Raw genomic sequence first — 17,146 nt, forward strand, 5'->3', positions numbered from 1 at the left:
CCGCATACTGTGTGTGTAGCCAAAAATAAATAAATAAATAATAAAAAATAAAAATAACCCAAACATAATTTTCCAGAAGCACTTTCATTAAAGTAAGCAACACTACAAAGTTGTCTTCTTCCATGTGTTATTTAACCTTTTCTGAAAGAACCACCAGTGCAAATGGACAAGAGAAGGAAATTGGGAATGAGTGTAGCTGCAGTAAGCACTGAGAGTGGCCATCAGGTGGGCCCTACCCGCCTCCCCTCCTCACCTCCAGGCTTTCCCAGAACCCCTCCCCGCCAACCCATCCCACAAATCTCAGTAGGAAGCAGCTTCTTCCCAGATCCCTTCCTCCTTGTCAAGTTCAATATTCTTAGATCTCCTGATACTTTCCCATCGTGGAACACAGCAGCAGAGTTTATGCAGAACCTCTGGGGAGGCAAGGACTTTCTCTAGCTCACCAGTGTTCCCTCCAATGCCTGGAACATTGACACATACCAAGTGCTCCATCCATTTTCTGGAATAAATGGAAAGTCCAGTACGCAACTGTGGAGACCCAAACCTGCTTAGCATGCCCTCTACTCTGGATGGTTTGCCAACCCACAGAAAATGCTGCTGACAGCAAAAACTCCAGTGGCTCAGAACTCTAGCCTCTGGGTACCCACGCTGGCACCCTCTGCCCTGGCCTTAGCTATAAGCTGCAGCTGAAGTCCCAGGATGTTGCTGATTGGGGATCAGCTATTTAAGGACCAGAGCTAGCTCCATGGCACGAAGTCTGGCAGGAGGCCTAGGGAAAAGGATGAGATTTTCTGGGCACAAGAACAGAAAATGTGCCCATCAAGCACTTGCTCAAGAATCCCACTAAGCAGTGGAGGCAGCATGGCACCTTGGAGACTGAGTGGGTTTTGTATGCACGTGCACGCACGTGCACACACACACACAAACACCCCAACAATTTACCAACTTCTACCAAAACTGCAAAAAACTAGGACAGTCTCCAACAGGAGAAATTTCCCTGATATTGGAGAGCATGCAGAGCCAATGGCAGAGGGTAACAGATGAAGCGTGGTGAGGGCTGCAGCCCAGAAGAGGCTGTGGGTGGAAGTGCAGGGACTGAAGAGGAAACTCACCCTAAGGCACCCTCAGGCCCCAGGACTGAGTGAGTATGAATCAGAACTGAAACAGTGCGAACCCTGGCACCTACCACCTCCTCCTCCCTCCAGGCAGCCCCACAAAAAACCCGAAAAGCACAGGCTTTTGGTAGATGTTGGTGGCTCAAAGCAGAGACTGTGTCAGTCTGCATCTGGGGATCTGGGGCTGATGAAAGACCCAGTGGCCACCCTCTCTCAGCCACTAATTGGAGCCACAGCCCTCAGGCCACAGCGACTGCCTCAGCACAAAGTGCCCAGCCAGCACAAAGCATTCTTGTGGAACTGCCTCAGCTTCCCATGGGTTAAATGTCTGGATTAAGTGGTCCCTAGGGTCCCTTGGACTTCTAAAAATATCATCCTCCCCACCAATTTTTATCCCTGCCAGAAATCAAAGCCACATGCTACTGCCTGCCCCAGGTCACTGGCTGGGAAAGCAAGAGGGAGAGTCCCCGTGGACACCCTACATTAGAAAGTACCCAGTGACACGGTCCCTCCAGGCCCAATTTCAGTGCCACCACTACCCACACCTGTCCAGATGGCCCACCGAGCTGTCTCAGCTTCACCTGATCCCACAGAGCTCCAGCTCATGCCCTGCTAGGGCCAGGGTTCCCAATGTTATAGGTCAAATCGTGTCATTGTCCCCTCCTCAAAAGATCTGCCCAAGTGCTAATCCCTGATATCTGTGCATGTGACCTTATTTGGAAATAAGGTTTTACACATGTAATCAAGTAAAGATGAGGTCTGGAGTTCCCGCTGTGGCACAGTGGGCTAAGGATCCAGTGTTGCTGCAGCTGCAGCTCAGATTCAATCCCTGGCTCCAGGAGCTTTCATATGCCACGGGTGCGAAGTATGAGGTTCCCATTGTGTCTCAGAAGCAATGAGCCCAACTAGTACCCCTGGCCTCACTCAGGGGGTTAAGGATCCAGCGTTGCCATCTAGACTCGGCTCAGATCTGGTGTTGCTGTGGCTGTGGTGTAGGCCAGCAGCTGTAGCTCCAATTAGACCTCCTTCAATGTGCCTTGTGTGTAGCCCTAAAACGCAAAAAAGTAAAGATAAGGTCATTAGGGTGGGCCCTAATCCAATATGACTAGTGTCCTTATAAGAAGAGGAAAAAAGGCCATGTGACAAGGAGTGAGGTGTCTACAAGCCAAGGAACACCAGGGATGGCAATGATACCAGATGTCTAAAGGCATGGAACAGATTCTCCCCTGGAGCCTGCAGAGAAAGCACAGCCCTGCAGATACCTTGATTTCGGACTTCCAGCTTCCAGAATTTCAAGGCATCAAATTTGTGGCTTTTTGGCTTGTTTTTTTAAAGGCCAAATCCTTGGCATATGGAAGTTCCCAGTCTAGGGGTCAAATTGGAGCTACAGCTGCCTGCCTACAACACAGCCACAGCAACATGGGATCTGAGCTGCATCTGCAACCTATGCTGCAGCTCACAGCAACTCTGGATCCGATTGAACAGGGCCAAGGATTGAACCCACGTCCTCATGGATACTAGCTGGGTTCTTAACCTTCTGAGCCACAATGGGGGAAAAAAAAAAAAGACAAAAAAAAATAAGGAGTTCCCATCACGGCGCCATGGAAATGAATCCCACTAGGAACTGAAGAGTAGATGGAGGGAGAGGGCAGGGTAGGCCCTAGGAGTGGACTCAGGGCCGAGTGGGCAGGGAAATCCTGACCTGGAGGATTGGGGGTGGGAGGACATGTCCCCTTGGTCTTGCAGATGCCTCACCCCGGCTCCCTAAAGCTCAAGCCCAGGGCAGTGCCTGGTGGCCCAGAAGGGAACAGCCACACATTCAGCATGTGACTAACAGCAGCAGGAGGCACTTTCCTGGCAGCATCTTATTCTCCACCCACTTTTAAAGGTGGAAAAAACTGGAGTTCCTGTCGTGGTACAGCAGAAACGAATCCAACTAGAAACTATGAGGTTGTGGGTTCAATCCTTGGCCGCACTCAGTGGGTTAAGGATCCCGCGTTGCCATGAGCTGTGGTGTAGGTAGCAGACAAGGCTTGGATCTGGCGTGGCTGTGGCTGCGGTGTAGGGCAGCAACAACAGCTCCGATTTGACCCCTAGCCTGGGAACCTCCATATGCCACAGGTGAGGCTGTAAGAAGACAATAAATAAATAAATAAATAAATAAATAAATAAATAAATAAAGGTGGAAAAAACTGAAGCCAGTAAATTTGAACAATTCGTCCCAGGCTAAAAAGCTGATAAACTGTATATCTGGGATAAAATCCTGATCTGTTTGACTCCCAGACACTCCCTTTCTCCATACAATATGCTTTTCCCTAGACTGGGTTCATTGGTAAACTGCCAAAACCCTATTAGATACTATGAATAGTTTAAAAACAAATTTAAACACAGCCATTGGAGTTCCCTGGTGGCCTAGCGGTTAAGGACTTGGTATTGTTACTGCTGTGACTCAGGTTCGATCCTTGGCCTGGAACTTCCACATGCCATGGGCATGGGAAAAAAATAAAAAATAAAAATAAATAAACACAGCCATCAGGTAGCTTAGTACTAGACACAGACTAGAGAGGCTGGAAATAGACCCAAACACATATCAGAATCCAGTATAACACAAAGGCATTTTGAGTGAATGGACAGAAAAAAAGAATTCAAGAAATTCAAATCAGAATGATGGTGAGTCATCTAAAAGAAAGCAAAGCTGGAGCCCTGCCTTTTGCCTCATGCTTAGAGTGAAACTGATGATCAAATTTTTTCATATACATAGTAAAACTGTAACCAAGAAGGACCCTGTGAGGCGTTCTCAGAGTAGACCCCCACTCATGTCCTCCACCTGCCTTTTTTTTTTTTTTTTTTAAGGGCCAAACAATGATATATGGAAGTTCCCAGACTAGGGGTAGAATCAGAGCTGCAGCTGCTGGCTGACACCACAGCCTTGGCAACTCAGGATTCGAGCCACATCTGTGACCTATACCACAGCTCACGGCAATGCCAGATCCTTCACCCACTGAGCAAGGCCAGGGATCAAACCTGTGTCCTCATGGATGCTAGTTGGGTTCATTAACCACTGAGCCACAACAGGAACTCTTCCACCTGTCTTTTTATCTATAGAAAAACTTTAGTCAAAGAACCAATTTAATCAGAGAAGTGAAAAAATACAGAGAAAAAAGAAAACAGTAATATTAATTCAGCCATTCAACAACGTCAAGGACCTTCAGAGCCATGTCCTTGGAGCTGTTTTTCAGGTGTTGAAGCCCTCCCCAGTGGAAGAAGTCAAATCTATATGCCCACAAGCACGTAGACCCGGGACTGTTTGGAATCGGGAGGCTGATGACGCCGACTCCCAATTACCTCACCACCAACCAATCAGGAAAGTGTCCATGAACTGACCACGCCCTGCTCCTCAAACACTGTAAGACTCCTCACTGCCCCCTCCATGGGGGGCACAGTCCTTGAGGCACTATCGAGCTGTGTTCCCCTCCTGACCTGGCAATTAAATCACTGTTTGTTTCTCCAACTCTGTCTCCATGTTTCTATTTGGCATCAGTGTACAGAGGCTGCCGATGTTTTGGCAACGAAATCACAAAAGCACTAGAGAAAAGAGTTCCCTTGTGGCACAGTGGGTTAAGGATCCAGCCTTGTCACTGCAGGGACTTAGGAACTTCCACATGCCGTGGGTGCAGAAAAAAAAAAAAACAAACACTAGAAAAATGTCCTTAAAATACAAAAAGCTTTTCTAAAGCACTAAGAAACAATCCTGTAGAAAAACTGGACAAGAATAGAACAGAGGTCACAGAAAAAGAATAAATGACCTATCAAAATGTGAAATGTCCAGCCTCCTTCCGAACTCAAATGTAAGTAAGGGAGTTACATCCTGGCTCAGTGGAAACAAATCAGACTACCACCCATGAGGACACAGGTTCAATCCCTGGCCTCGCTCAGTGGGTTAAGGATCTGGCTTTGCCAAGAGCTGTGGTGTAGGTCGCAGACTTGGCTTGGATCTGGTATTGCTGTGGCTATGGTGTAGGCCAGCAGCTGCAGCTCCAATTCAGCCCCTAGCCTGGGAACCTCCATGTGCCATGGGTGCAGCCCTAAAAAGATGGAAAAAAAAAAAAAAAAGGAGAGAGAGAGAAATGTAAATGAAAACAGACACTATTTCTCCCTATTGGAGCATCACCACCTCTCCTCTCTCTGAAAAAAAGGTTGCTCAAACCCAGTCTTCGCAAGCGATGGGGAGATAATATGAGAACAACTCTAAACCACACCTCTTTGGAAGACAACTGGACCACAATGCATCAATCAAAACATAAATGTTAGAGATTTAGCCTGGATAGACTCACAAAAGTACTGAAGATATACCGCACAAGATTCATTGCAAACTTATTCAAAATAGTAAAAACACTAAAAACAAACTAGGATTTCCCACTGTGGCACAGTGGGTTAATGATCTGGCTCGTCTCTGTGGTGTTGCCAGCTTGATCGCTAGCCCAGTGAAGCAAGTTAAGGATCTGGTGTTGCTGTAGCTGTGGCGTAGGTCACAGTTCTACTTTGGATTCACTCCCTGGCCCAGGAACTTACATATGCTACGGGTGCAGCCGAAAAAGGAAAAAAAAAAAAAAATATATATATATATATATATGTATGTATACATATATATATTTATATTTCTATATAAACAAACTAAATTCCTTCAGTAGGGGCTGGTTAAATACATTATAGAAATCCATACAATATGATGTGAAAACACATTAAAAGAATAAGATTTATCTCTTTGGTGAAAGAAGAAAAACTTCCTAAGATATATTGATAAGTGGAAACAAATTGCCAAAATAACCAGAATAGAATATTATTTGATGTAAGTAAACCAGTATATATATTTTCATCACCTAAAAGAGAGCCCCTGCACCCTTTAGCTATCACCTTTGACCCGCTTATCCTCCCTGGACCTAAGTAACCCCTAATCTACTTTATGTCTCTATAGAAAACACAAAAATGAATGTCTTGGAGAGCTTAAACTGGGGAAGAAGGCTTAGGGAGGAAGCATATTTATTTATATTTAAGTTTTGCTTTATGCTCTTATGTACTATCAGTTTTGTTTTGTTTTGTTTTGTTTTGTTTGTTTGTTTGTTTGTTTGCTTTTTAGGGCCACACTGGTGGCATATGGAAGTTCCCAGGCTAGGCGGTTGAATTGGAGCTACAGCTGCCGGCCTACACCAAGGCCACAGCCATGCAGGATCCAAGCTGCATCTTCGACCCACACCACAGCTCACAACAGCACCAGATCCCCAACCCACTGAGCAAGGCCAGGGATCAAACCCTCATCCTCATGGATACTAGTTGGATTTGTTTCTGCTGCACCACAACGGGAACTCCACAGAGTCTTTTTTAACATAAACATTATCACCTTTAAATAATACTTTTTACGTGTTAAATTCCAAAGCCAAATCTTAACCCTAAATAAACCCAACTTTCAGTGCCACGCTGACCACTAAGCTCTCAGCTTTACACAGTAGGGTGTGTCCCAAGTAGTTGTGTCTAAGGAAGCATCCATCCTCCAGAATAGCACGTGATTGCCCCTTTCTCCCGAGGCTCTATCCCAAAATCTCAGGCTTCACTTCTGGGGAGACACCAACTGCCACTAAGGCGACTGAACTTCTATTTGAACTTTAGCTCCTAGGGTAAGCACTGAGCTTGATAAATAAAAAGTCAATTAAAAATGCATCCCTGGGAGTTCCTGGTGGTCTAGTGGTTAGAACTTGGTGCTTTCGCTGCCATGGCCTTGGAACTGGGAACTAAGATTCCACATCAAGCCCTGCACACTAAGGTCAAAAAACCCAAAAAACCTCATCCCTAATTTTAAAATGGACAGGGGTTCCCTGGAGGGAAAGGGAAGACAGTAGGATGGATGGGCATTTGGGGAGTTTTTTTGGATACAAACTATTATATTTGGAATGGATGGGCAATGGGATCCTACTGTACAGCACAGGGAAATGTGTGTGATTGGGTCACTTTGTTGAACAACAGAACTTGATGAAACATTGTAAATCAACTATACTCTAACTTAAAAATACATTTAAAAAATGGACAAATAAACATTTCTCTAAAGGTATGCAAACAGCCAATAAACACACAAAAAGCTGCTCAGCATCAGGGAAATTCGAACCCAAACCACAATGATAAACTACTTCACACCCACTAGGATGACTAGAGTGAAAAAGTCAGATAACAGCAAGTATTGATGAGAATGAAGAGAAGCTGGAACCCTTGTATGCTGCAGGTAGGAATGTGAAATGTTGCAGCCACTTTGGAAAACAGTCTGCAGTCAGCCACTTTGGAAAACAGTCTGCAGTTCCCCCAAAGGTTAGAGTTAACCATTTGACCTAGCAATTCTAAGCACCTACACAAGAGAAGAATCAAAAGCATGTGGCCACATGAAAACTCAAAAACCCATATATAAATGTTCATAGCAGCACCATTCACAACAGTCAAAAGGTGGAAACAACATAGGTCATAAACGTGGTATATCTATAAAATGGACTGTCACGTAATAATGAAGCACTGACACACGCTACAACATAGGCAAACCTTGAAAAAATGTTAAGTGAAAGAAGCCAGACATAAGAGGCCACACGCTATGTGATTCCATTTCTGTGAAATATCCAGAATGGGGACATCTATAGAGACATAAAGTAGATTAGGGGTTACTCAGGTTTAGGGAGGATGAGCAGGTGAAAGGTGATAGCTAAAAGGTGTGCAGGCTCTCTTTGAAGCGATGAAAATATCCTAAAATTGCTTGTGGTGATTACTGCACAACTTGGGGAACACATTAAAACCACTGAATCATACACTTTTTTTTTGGCTGTGTCCATGGCATACAGAAGTTCCCAGGCCAGGGATTGAACCTGTGCCACAGCTGTAACCAGGTCCACAGCAGTGACACACCGGATCCTTAATCTGTTGTACCACATCAGGAACTCCCACTTTAAATGAGCGAATTGTATGATACAGAAATTATATCTCAATTTTTAAAAATCTCCCTATTTTTTAAAAGAAGGGATCTTAGCCCATCTAGGTCTAACTTTCTCATTTTATAGTCAAGGCACTGAAGCCTACAGAGGTTAAATGCCTTGCCCAGTCATTTGTCATTTAGACCCCTGATCTACTGCCCACTGGCCATTACATTATTACCCATTCTACATTACTTCAAGTAATAAACTCAAGTGGCCATTCAAACAAGATCAGCAAAGTCAACAAAGCACGTTGGATCTGGCACAGATCTCTGAGACTAGTTTTAGAAATACATGGTGTGTGGGAGTTCCCTGGTGGTCTAGTGGTTAAGATGCTTTCACTGCTGCATTCCCCTGGTCCAGAAACTAAGATCCCACATCAAGCCACTGCACACTGTAGCCAAAAAAAAAAAAAAAAAAAAAAAAGAAAAGAAAAGAAAAGAAAAAAAAAGAAAGAAAGAGAAAAAGAATTTACATAATGTGAAAATAGTGTGGTTTACTGAGGACAGATTTGTTCTTTACACTTCCTTGTCAAAAAGGAAGCTTGTCTCAAAAGCTGACACTTATGGAGTTCCCATTGTGCCTCAGGGGAAATGTATCTAATATCCATGATGACGCAGGTTCAACCCCTGGCCCTGCTCAGTGGGTTAAAGATCCGGCGTTGCTGTGAGCTGTGGTGTAGGTCACAGACTTGGCTCAGACCCCTAGCCTGGGAACCTCCATATGCCACGAGTGTGGCCCTAAAAAAACCAAAAAAAAAAACCCAAAAGCCAAAAAACTGACACTTATGACCTGGACAGGCCAAGATTCCCGCACTTTAACTGTGCACACATGTCATAACCTTTGAGCTGAAGTTGGAGTTCCCTGGTGGCCTAGTGGTTAGGGACTCAGTGTTGTTACCACTGTGGCCAGGAACTTCCACATGCTGTGAGCACAGCCAATAAATAAATAAGGAGTTCCCATTTTAGTGCAGCGGAAATGAATCCAACTAGCATCCATGAGGCCAAGGGTTCGATCACTGGCCTCGATCAGTGGGTCAAGGATCTGGCATTGCTGTGTGCTGTGCTGTAGTTCACAGATATGGCTCAGACCCCACGTTGCTGTGGCTGTGGCATAGGCCAGCCACACGTAGCTCCAATTTGACCTCTAGCCTGGGAACTTCCATATGCCGAGGGTACGGCCCTAAAAAAGCAAAACAAACAAAACAAAAAAGCAAATAAAGTTGAACACCAGGTCACAGGAGATGAGCAAAGCATGAGCTTGGAGCCTATCAGATCAGGGTTCAAATTCAGCTTTGTGTGCACTTGTTGGAGAGATCACCTTTATAAGCCCCAGCAAATTGTGAATAATAAACATTCTTTGTGAGCCCCGAATGTGATATTATATGTAATATGCTTGGCACATAAATGTTAATTCCTTCCTTCCATGTGAGAACTGAGAGGCCTTCATAACTGAGACCTTGGTGAGGTCAGTCAAGCAAATTTGCTTGAATTGGGTTTCTTTGTAATGAAATTCTCTGCAGAGTTCATCTTGCCCTGTGCCCACGTCTGGGAGCACCTTCCCCTTTGCACACTGTCACTCGCCCTACAAGGCTGAAAGAGGAATAGAAAACCACCCTGCAGAGCCCTGTCAGCTGTATGTTTAGAGGAGCTCTGCTCTCACAGCCCCACTGGTCATTTGGGGAAGGGTCCCCAGGAAGGGCCAGACTATTATTGCCAGACCCAGGAGGAGGGAGGAGGGAGAAGGCAGGGGAAGGCTTGGGGTGTGAAATGGTACAGTGAAGTGGTGGACAGTAAGGCAAAGCTGACAGCAACCACTGGTCCTAAAACTCAGAAGAAGCTATCTTTTTTCTTTCATTTTTCTTTTTTTTTCTTTTTTTTTTTTTTGTGTGTGTTTTTGCCTTTTCTGGGGCTGCTCCTGTGGCATGTGGAGATTCCCAGGCTAGGGGTCGAATCGGAGCTGTAGCTGCTGGCCTACACCAGAGCCACAGCAACGCGGGATCTGAGGCATGTCTGCAGCCTACACCACAGCTCACGGCAACACTGGGTCCTTAACCCACCAAGCAAGGCCAGGGATTGAACCCACAACCTCATTGTTCCTAGTCGGATTCGTTAACCACTGAGCCACAATGGGAACTCCAGAAGCTATCTTTTCTTAAGAAATTCCAAAGTAAAAACATTCAAAAGGTCGATTGGGGGAGGGGGGGCATACCCACAACATGCCAGGGATAGAACCCATGCCATAGCATAGCATGCCATAGCATGGGTTCCCGGGCCAGGGATAGAACCCATGCCATAGCAGTGACCTAAGCCATAGAAGTGACAACACCAAATCCTTAACTACTGGGTTACCTGGGAACTCCTTAAAAGGCCAATTTTTGGTTACATTGTGCATACAAACTTTGCTTATTTTCAAAAAAAATTTTGTTGCTTGTATAACACATGTTCAATTGATACATTTTTCTGTTTGTGAAATTACTTGGGATCTATGTAGCATGGATTGCATCCTAATTTTTCTTATTAAAAAATACTTTTTTTTTTTTTTCTTTTTAGGGCTGCACCGGAGGCATATGGAGGTTCCCAGGTTAGGTGTCTAATCGGAGCTGTAGCTGCTGGCCTATATCACAACCACAGCAATGCCGGGTCCTTAACCCACTGAGCAAGGGCAGGGATCCAACCTGCATCCTCATGGATCCTAGTCGGGTTCGTTAACTGCTGAGCCACAAAGGGAACTCCATAATCATATATTTTTAAATGTTTTGTTTCCACTGAGCCAGGATGGGAACTCCTAAAATACTAAAAAAAATTTTTTAAAAAACAGTATTATGTAATGACTGCACTTGGTTGCAAGGTTAAAAGGTCAGGCTTTCGGTTGGCTTGACTGCCATGCGCTGGCAAGCCACCTGCACACTTCTAAAGTTCCACTTTCAGGAGTTCCCATCATGGCTCAGCTATAACAAACCTGACTAGGATCCATGAGGACTTGGGTTTGATCCCTGGCCCCCGCTCAGTGGGTTAAGGATCTAGCTGTGCCGTGAGCTGTGTTATAGGTCGCAGACGCTGCTCAGATCTGGCATTGCTGTGGCTGTGGTGTAGGCCTGTGGCTACCGCTCTGATACAACCCCTAATCTGGGAACTTCCATAGGCAGTGGGTGAAGCACTAAAAAGAAAAAAAAAAAAATTCCACTTTCTGGGCTGTTCCACCACCACAAAAATGGAGGGCCTAACACCACATGATCAAGGCAACTGACTTACAGCAACGATCTAATTAATATCCACCCAATAGGACACAAGAAATAAGGCAGAGGTACAAGATCCACCCTGGTCTAGGCCTGCTTGCCTCTCCAGCGGCACCATCCACTAATCCTCTACAGATAACTACACACAGGGTGCCTACTCAGAGCTCTCCCCACGACGCCCCAACTTCTCAGCCTCAGTGTTCAAGCCTTCTGCAGTTCCCGCTGTCTCCGCAATGCCTCCCGTGTGCGTGATGCCAGGCAGTGGTAGGAACGATGAGGAAAACAGAGGGTTATGGGATGCCGATGCAAGGTGAGCCTGAACTGCAATTTTTTTTTTTCCCATGCCAGTGGAAGTTCCCGCGGCCAGAGACGGAACCCGCGCCACAGAAGCAACAGTGACAACACTGGATCCTTAACTAGCTACGCTACAAGGGAACTCCCAAGGACTGGAATTTTAGGTTAAGTGTGGTCAGGAAAATCTCCCACGTGGGTAACACCTGAGCAGGTCTCTGCGGGAAGGGCGGGAAAGTCACCGGCTCTCTGGGGAAAAGCGGTCCAGATCGAGGCACTCAGTGAATGGGGCCATCCCTTACCAGGAAAGAGAGCAGAGCGTGAGAAATCGTGCTAGAACGAAGAAATCGTTATCAATTAAGTTAAGGCTTTACTTTAACCTTAGTACCTAGGGTATACGCCACCAGGACCGGCTCTGGACCCGGGACCTGACCAGGCTCGGCACTGCCAATTGGAGGGATCAGATTCTAAGGAGGTGTGGAATCACACAGGGCCGACCTCTACTACTCTGGTAGCAGAACCCGCCCTTTAAGCTAGGATTCGTCCTTTTAGACTTGGTCACGCCCCGCACAGGTACAGCCTCCGCCCCCTCGTCTCCAGTATGGTTGACGCGCAACTCTCAGACGAGCCGAGGAAGCCGTCCCAGTCCCTCCTCTCCTCCTCCAGGCCCCGCCTCCCTCCGGGCTCCGCCCCCTCCCTCAGAGGTCCTTGGACTCCGGCCTTAATCCGCCCCGCCTCAGCTGTGGGAATGGTCCTGCCCCTACCGCCGAGACTTTGCCCCCCGTTCTATATTTAACGAGTTTAGCATCGATGATTGGTCAGAGTCTGGGACCTGGGTTCCTAATTGGCGGTCGTGAACTGACTGCTTCCCTCAGAGGGGCATGACCCGGAAGCGATTTCTGAAGCGCCGGCCGCGTGTACTCGGTTCTTGGGCATTTGGTTGCCGAGTTGCTGCCATGACCAAAATAAAGGCAGATCCCGACGGGCCGGAGGCTCAGGCAGATGCGTGCTGCGGGGAGCGCACTTATCACGAACTGCTGGTGAATCTGAACCCCATCGCGCAACCCCTGGCTTCTCGCAAACTGACACGGAAGCTCTACAAATGCATCAAGAAAGGTGCGGTGGTGGGATGGATTGGGAGTTTGGGGTTAGCAGATGCAAGCCACTGCATTTGGATTGGATAAGCAATGAGATCCTGCTGTATAGCACAGGGAACTATATTTAATAACCTGTGCTGGAGGATAATGTGGGAAAAAGGAATGTATATAAATACATAACAGGATCACTTTGCTATATAGCATAAGTTGACAGAACATTGTACGTCAACTATAATAAAAAAAACTTTTTAAAGAAAATCTACAGCCTCCGAAAATAAAAATTTTAAAAAAGAAAGATGCGGCGGACGCCGGGCAGGGTGGGGACGCTGGTGGCGGCCCAAGGCCCCCGGGGCTGATTCCCCTGTCGTTGCAGCCGTAAAGCAGAAGCAGATTCGGCGCGGGGTGAAGGAGGTTCAGAAATTTATCAACAAAGGCGAAAAAGGGTAAGAACCCCCTACTGCCCGGTTTTGCATTTCTAAATGATGACGAAAGTATCCCTCCTACTTAGTAGGTAAAAGTGCTCTGACTTGCCCTGATATTCAGGTGATTAGTCGGTAAATTCCTTTCAGCACATATGTCAATACATCACTTACACGAGCTCAAAGGGACGGCCATGGGGAAAGAGAATTCCAGGGGAAGCCAGTCATATAAGCCAACTCACTTCAGGTAGATCCCAGCTTCATTCATGCAGCCACTATTTACTGTCTGCCCCTTTTCAGGCACTTGCTATAGGGAGATAGTGACATTAATCACACACAATTACAAGTTGTCATAGGCAACTACAGAAGGGAAAAAAGTACAGGGAGCGGTGAGAATGACTTCATTACCCTACATCTTCCCTATTTGGCATTTGTCAGATTCAGGAACTTATTTACGTTTCTTTTTTTTTTTTGTCTTTTTAGGGCCGCACCCAAGGCATATGGAGGTTCCCAGGCTAGGGGTCTAATCGGAGCTATATCCCCAAGCATACCTCACAGCCACAGAAATGCCAGATCCGTAACCCACTGAGCAAGGGCAGAGGCCAGGGATCTAACCCAGGTCCTCATGGATACACAGTTCATGCCACGATGAGAACCTCCTTACTTATTTACATTCTTACTCCCTTTCTCTCTCACTTATATCAGAAAATAAGTTCTTTGAGGACAGGGTGAACCGTCTCACTGCTTTATTTCCTTTCCAGAAGTGTGTGGTACATTGTAGTTGCTCAAGATATAAAAAATGATGGGGGGGGGTGCTAGGTGGGATAGCTGAGGTCTGAAGTTCTAGGAATTTGTGTGGGGGAGGGAGGAGCATTCTGCCAGAGGAAAGTGAATCCCAGGGCGGGGGAGGGAGGAGCATTCTGCCAGAGGAAAGTGATTCCCAGGGCAGGAGAGGGTAGTAGTGGGCAGAAGTGCTGTCCTCTCATGGGGCTTTGTAAGCCATGGTAAGTTTAGTTTTTGTACTCAGAGCTTTGGAGGCCACTGAGGGTTAAAGCCAGGGAGTGACATAATTACATTTACACCTTAAGAAGATGTTTCTGGAAGCTTTGGGAAGGATCAGAGATGGAAGACTAGATGGGGAAGTTGAGATAGGAGACTGTTTTGGTGCAGAAGAGGTGAGGGCAATTTTGATTAGGTTAGTGATGGCAGAGATGGGGAGAATTAAAGTGGATGGATGAGAGGACTTTCGGACATACAGTGAAGAGGTATGGATTCCAGGCGAATGGACAGAGGGCCTACTCACTGAGAGAGTGAACAGTGAAGAGGCTGAGTTTGTACAGGAAGATCACAAGTTTGGTTTTAGACAAGTTTGAGGTGCCTTTTATTTTTTTTATTTTTGGCAGCATCTGCAGCACACGGAAGTTTCCAGGCCAGGGATCAAATCCAATCCGAAGTTGTGATCTTTGATCTGTGCCACAGCTATGGCAACACCAGATCCCTAACCCACTGCCCCAGGCTGAGGATCAAACCTGCATTGATTCTCTGGATCTTAAAATGCTTTCCCTGTCCTCAGCCCCTCCATGGGCTGCCTGACCGATGTTCATCATTCAGGTCTCCTCTCAAGTATTGCTTCCTGATTTCTTTTTTGAGCTCTTACTGCTTGGCATCCCTCCCATACCTCATTTGTCTCAGCCCAATACCTTTGTTACACTTGGTGGGTTTACTTGTTGCCAAGCAATAGAGATCACCTCCCAGAGGAATGCACTCCCCAAACCAATCTGCACGTACTTCCAGATGGAAGACACACATCTTCCAGATGGAGACACACATTAATAATTGGGATCCTTGATGGCAGGAGCCAACTTACCCATCTCTGTACCCCCAATGGCCAGCTCAGAGGTGGCACTTATAACTGAAAGAGGGAACAAGCAAGCTGGAAATGACAGTGGCTTCTCTCATTTCAGGATCATGGTTTTGGCAGGAGACACATTACCCGTTGAGGTATACTGCCATCTCCCAGTTATGTGTGAAGACCGGAATTTGCCCTACGTCTATATCCCCTCTAAGACGGTAAGGAGGCTTGGGATAAGGTATGTGGCAGCAGATCATAGTGGGAAAGAGCATGAACTTTGGAGTTAAAAGATAGGCCTGGGTGGATTCTTGGCTCTGCTGCTTCCTAGATGAGGGATGGCAGATAAGTTACCTCTCTGCACTTCCATTTCCTTCTTGTAAAATGGGAATTCCCTTCTCCATGGACTGTTGGGGATGAAATAGAAGGTGTACTTGGATGTGTTAGTCTTATTACGTGGGCACAGTGTTCAGAAGAGGTATTCTAGGGACTTGGAGCTGTCCTTATCCTTACGTAGCAGAGGCCAGTCTGGGGTCCAATAGAGGATGGCAGGGACCTAGAAAGCATAGGTCCTGCCTCAGGGGACAACACTTGCTGGGCTAGAGTCCTTTTACAGTTGCCACATGAAAATACAGGCCCAGTATTGCTGGACAATTCAAAAGTTTGCCATGTTTAAGTGGTGGGAACCAGAGTTCCCGTTGTGGCTCAGTGGGTTAAGAACTGGACTAGTATCCATGAGGATGTGGGTTTGATTCCTGGCCTTGCTCAGTGAGTTAATGATCTAGCATTGCTGCAAATTGGGTAGGTCACAGATATGGCTCGGATCCCAAGTTGCTAAGGCTGTGGTGTAGGCCAGCTGCAGCTCCAATTCAACTCTTAGCCCAGGAACTTTATGCTGTAGGCGCGGCCTTAAAAAAAAAAGAAAAAAAAGCGGTGGCAACCAGTTCAATTTTTTTTCCTTTTCTTTTCTTTTTGATCTTTTTACGGCTGTACCTGCGGCATACAAAAGTTCCCAAGCTAGGGGCTGAATTGGAGCTGTAGCTGCCAGCCTATACCATAGCTCACAGCAATGCCAGATCCTTAACCCACTGAGCGAGGCCAGGGATCGAACCTGCATCCTCATGGATACTAGTCAGATTCGTTTCCACTGAGCCACGACGGGAACTCCCAAAATATTTTTAACACTGACTGACTAGCACATGTCTATGGGCTGGATTAGGCCAGTGGATCATCAGCTTATGACTCCCTGGTATACAGGTTATATAGCCTTCTTTCCAAATAGCCCTTCTGTTCCTTCTCTGCAGGACCTGGGTGCAGCTGCCGGCTCCAAGCGCCCCACCTGTGTGATAATGGTCAAGCCCCATGAGGAATACCAGGAGGCCTATGACGAGTGCCTGGAGGAGGTGCAAGCCCTGCCTCCACCCATGTGAAGGACTTAGGCAACACCCTGGGCACCTGCTCCGGAAGCTGTTGGGCTGTTGGCAGGTCAGCTGGTTGCCCTCCTGCTGCCCACACTCACAGCATCTCTGTGGTCCCCCGAAGCACATATTCCTTCCAGACAGCTCCAGTAGCTATTTCATGACGGCAAAGCCAGCATCTTCTCCATCAATGCAGTTTCCTGTTGAGCTTCAATGAAGATAGTTCCAAGAATGTGATGGGGGGGGAGTAAATGCTAAAACTAAAATATGTTGAGTCTGTGGGTTTTTTTTTTTTTTTAAGTAGCAGCTCCTGGTAGGGCCAAAGAGCTGATGGGGGAAAAGAGCCAAAGCAGCCTTTCTCACTACAGAACCCGAGGACCTCAAGAAAGTTCAGTGCTAATGCTTGGCCACCAGGGCTAATGCTGGACTCCAGTTGAGAACAAACCCTGCTGCTCACCCCCAAGCTCTCCACTCCTGCTTCCAGAGTAGGCGGGAGCTGCAGGGTGAGGCACCTGAGCCCAGATCCCACTGCAGAGAAGCCTGTAGGCGCTATGTCAAGGGCACCCCTATTCCTCTTTTCTTTCTCCCTAGGAGCCTTAAATGCTATTGGGAAGCTGATAGAAGCAATTTACCGACCCACACAGTACATTTTAAATAGATATACACAGCTAAATGCAGAACCCCAGGCTCGGCACAATGGCCCCAGTAACCTAATCCC

At 46.7% G+C, this 17,146-nt stretch overlaps 1 protein-coding gene across 1 annotated transcript; it reads left to right on the forward strand.

Annotated features, from left to right (window-relative positions):
• The first annotated feature begins 12,457 nt into the window (after nucleotides 1-12,457).
• Nucleotides 12,458-16,696, forward strand: NHP2 (NHP2 ribonucleoprotein). The gene is made up of 4 exons (XM_047777952.1): nucleotides 12,458-12,761; nucleotides 13,116-13,185; nucleotides 15,126-15,231; nucleotides 16,315-16,696. Exons 1-4 carry the CDS (start codon nucleotides 12,527-12,529, stop codon nucleotides 16,438-16,440), a joined length of 537 nt encoding a protein of 178 aa, XP_047633908.1. The 5' UTR covers nucleotides 12,458-12,526; the 3' UTR covers nucleotides 16,441-16,696.
• Nucleotides 16,697-17,146: the final 450 nt, after the last annotated feature.

The sequence above is a fragment of the Phacochoerus africanus genome, chromosome 4, assembly GCF_016906955.1.
Source record: "Phacochoerus africanus isolate WHEZ1 chromosome 4, ROS_Pafr_v1, whole genome shotgun sequence".
Classification (NCBI taxonomy): domain Eukaryota; kingdom Metazoa; phylum Chordata; class Mammalia; order Artiodactyla; family Suidae; genus Phacochoerus; species Phacochoerus africanus.

Excerpts from the sequence above, each read along its gene's own strand:
- NHP2 (XM_047777952.1), top strand. The coding sequence starts at position 12,527 with ATGACCCGGAAGCGATTTCTGAAGCGCCGGCCGCGTGTACTCGGTTCT. Across the intron at positions 13,186-15,125 it reads ATCAACAAAGGCGAAAAAGG|GATCATGGTTTTGGCAGGAG; the intron begins GTAAGAACCCCC and ends CTCTCATTTCAG. Across the intron at positions 15,232-16,314 it reads TCTATATCCCCTCTAAGACG|GACCTGGGTGCAGCTGCCGG; the intron begins GTAAGGAGGCTT and ends CCTTCTCTGCAG.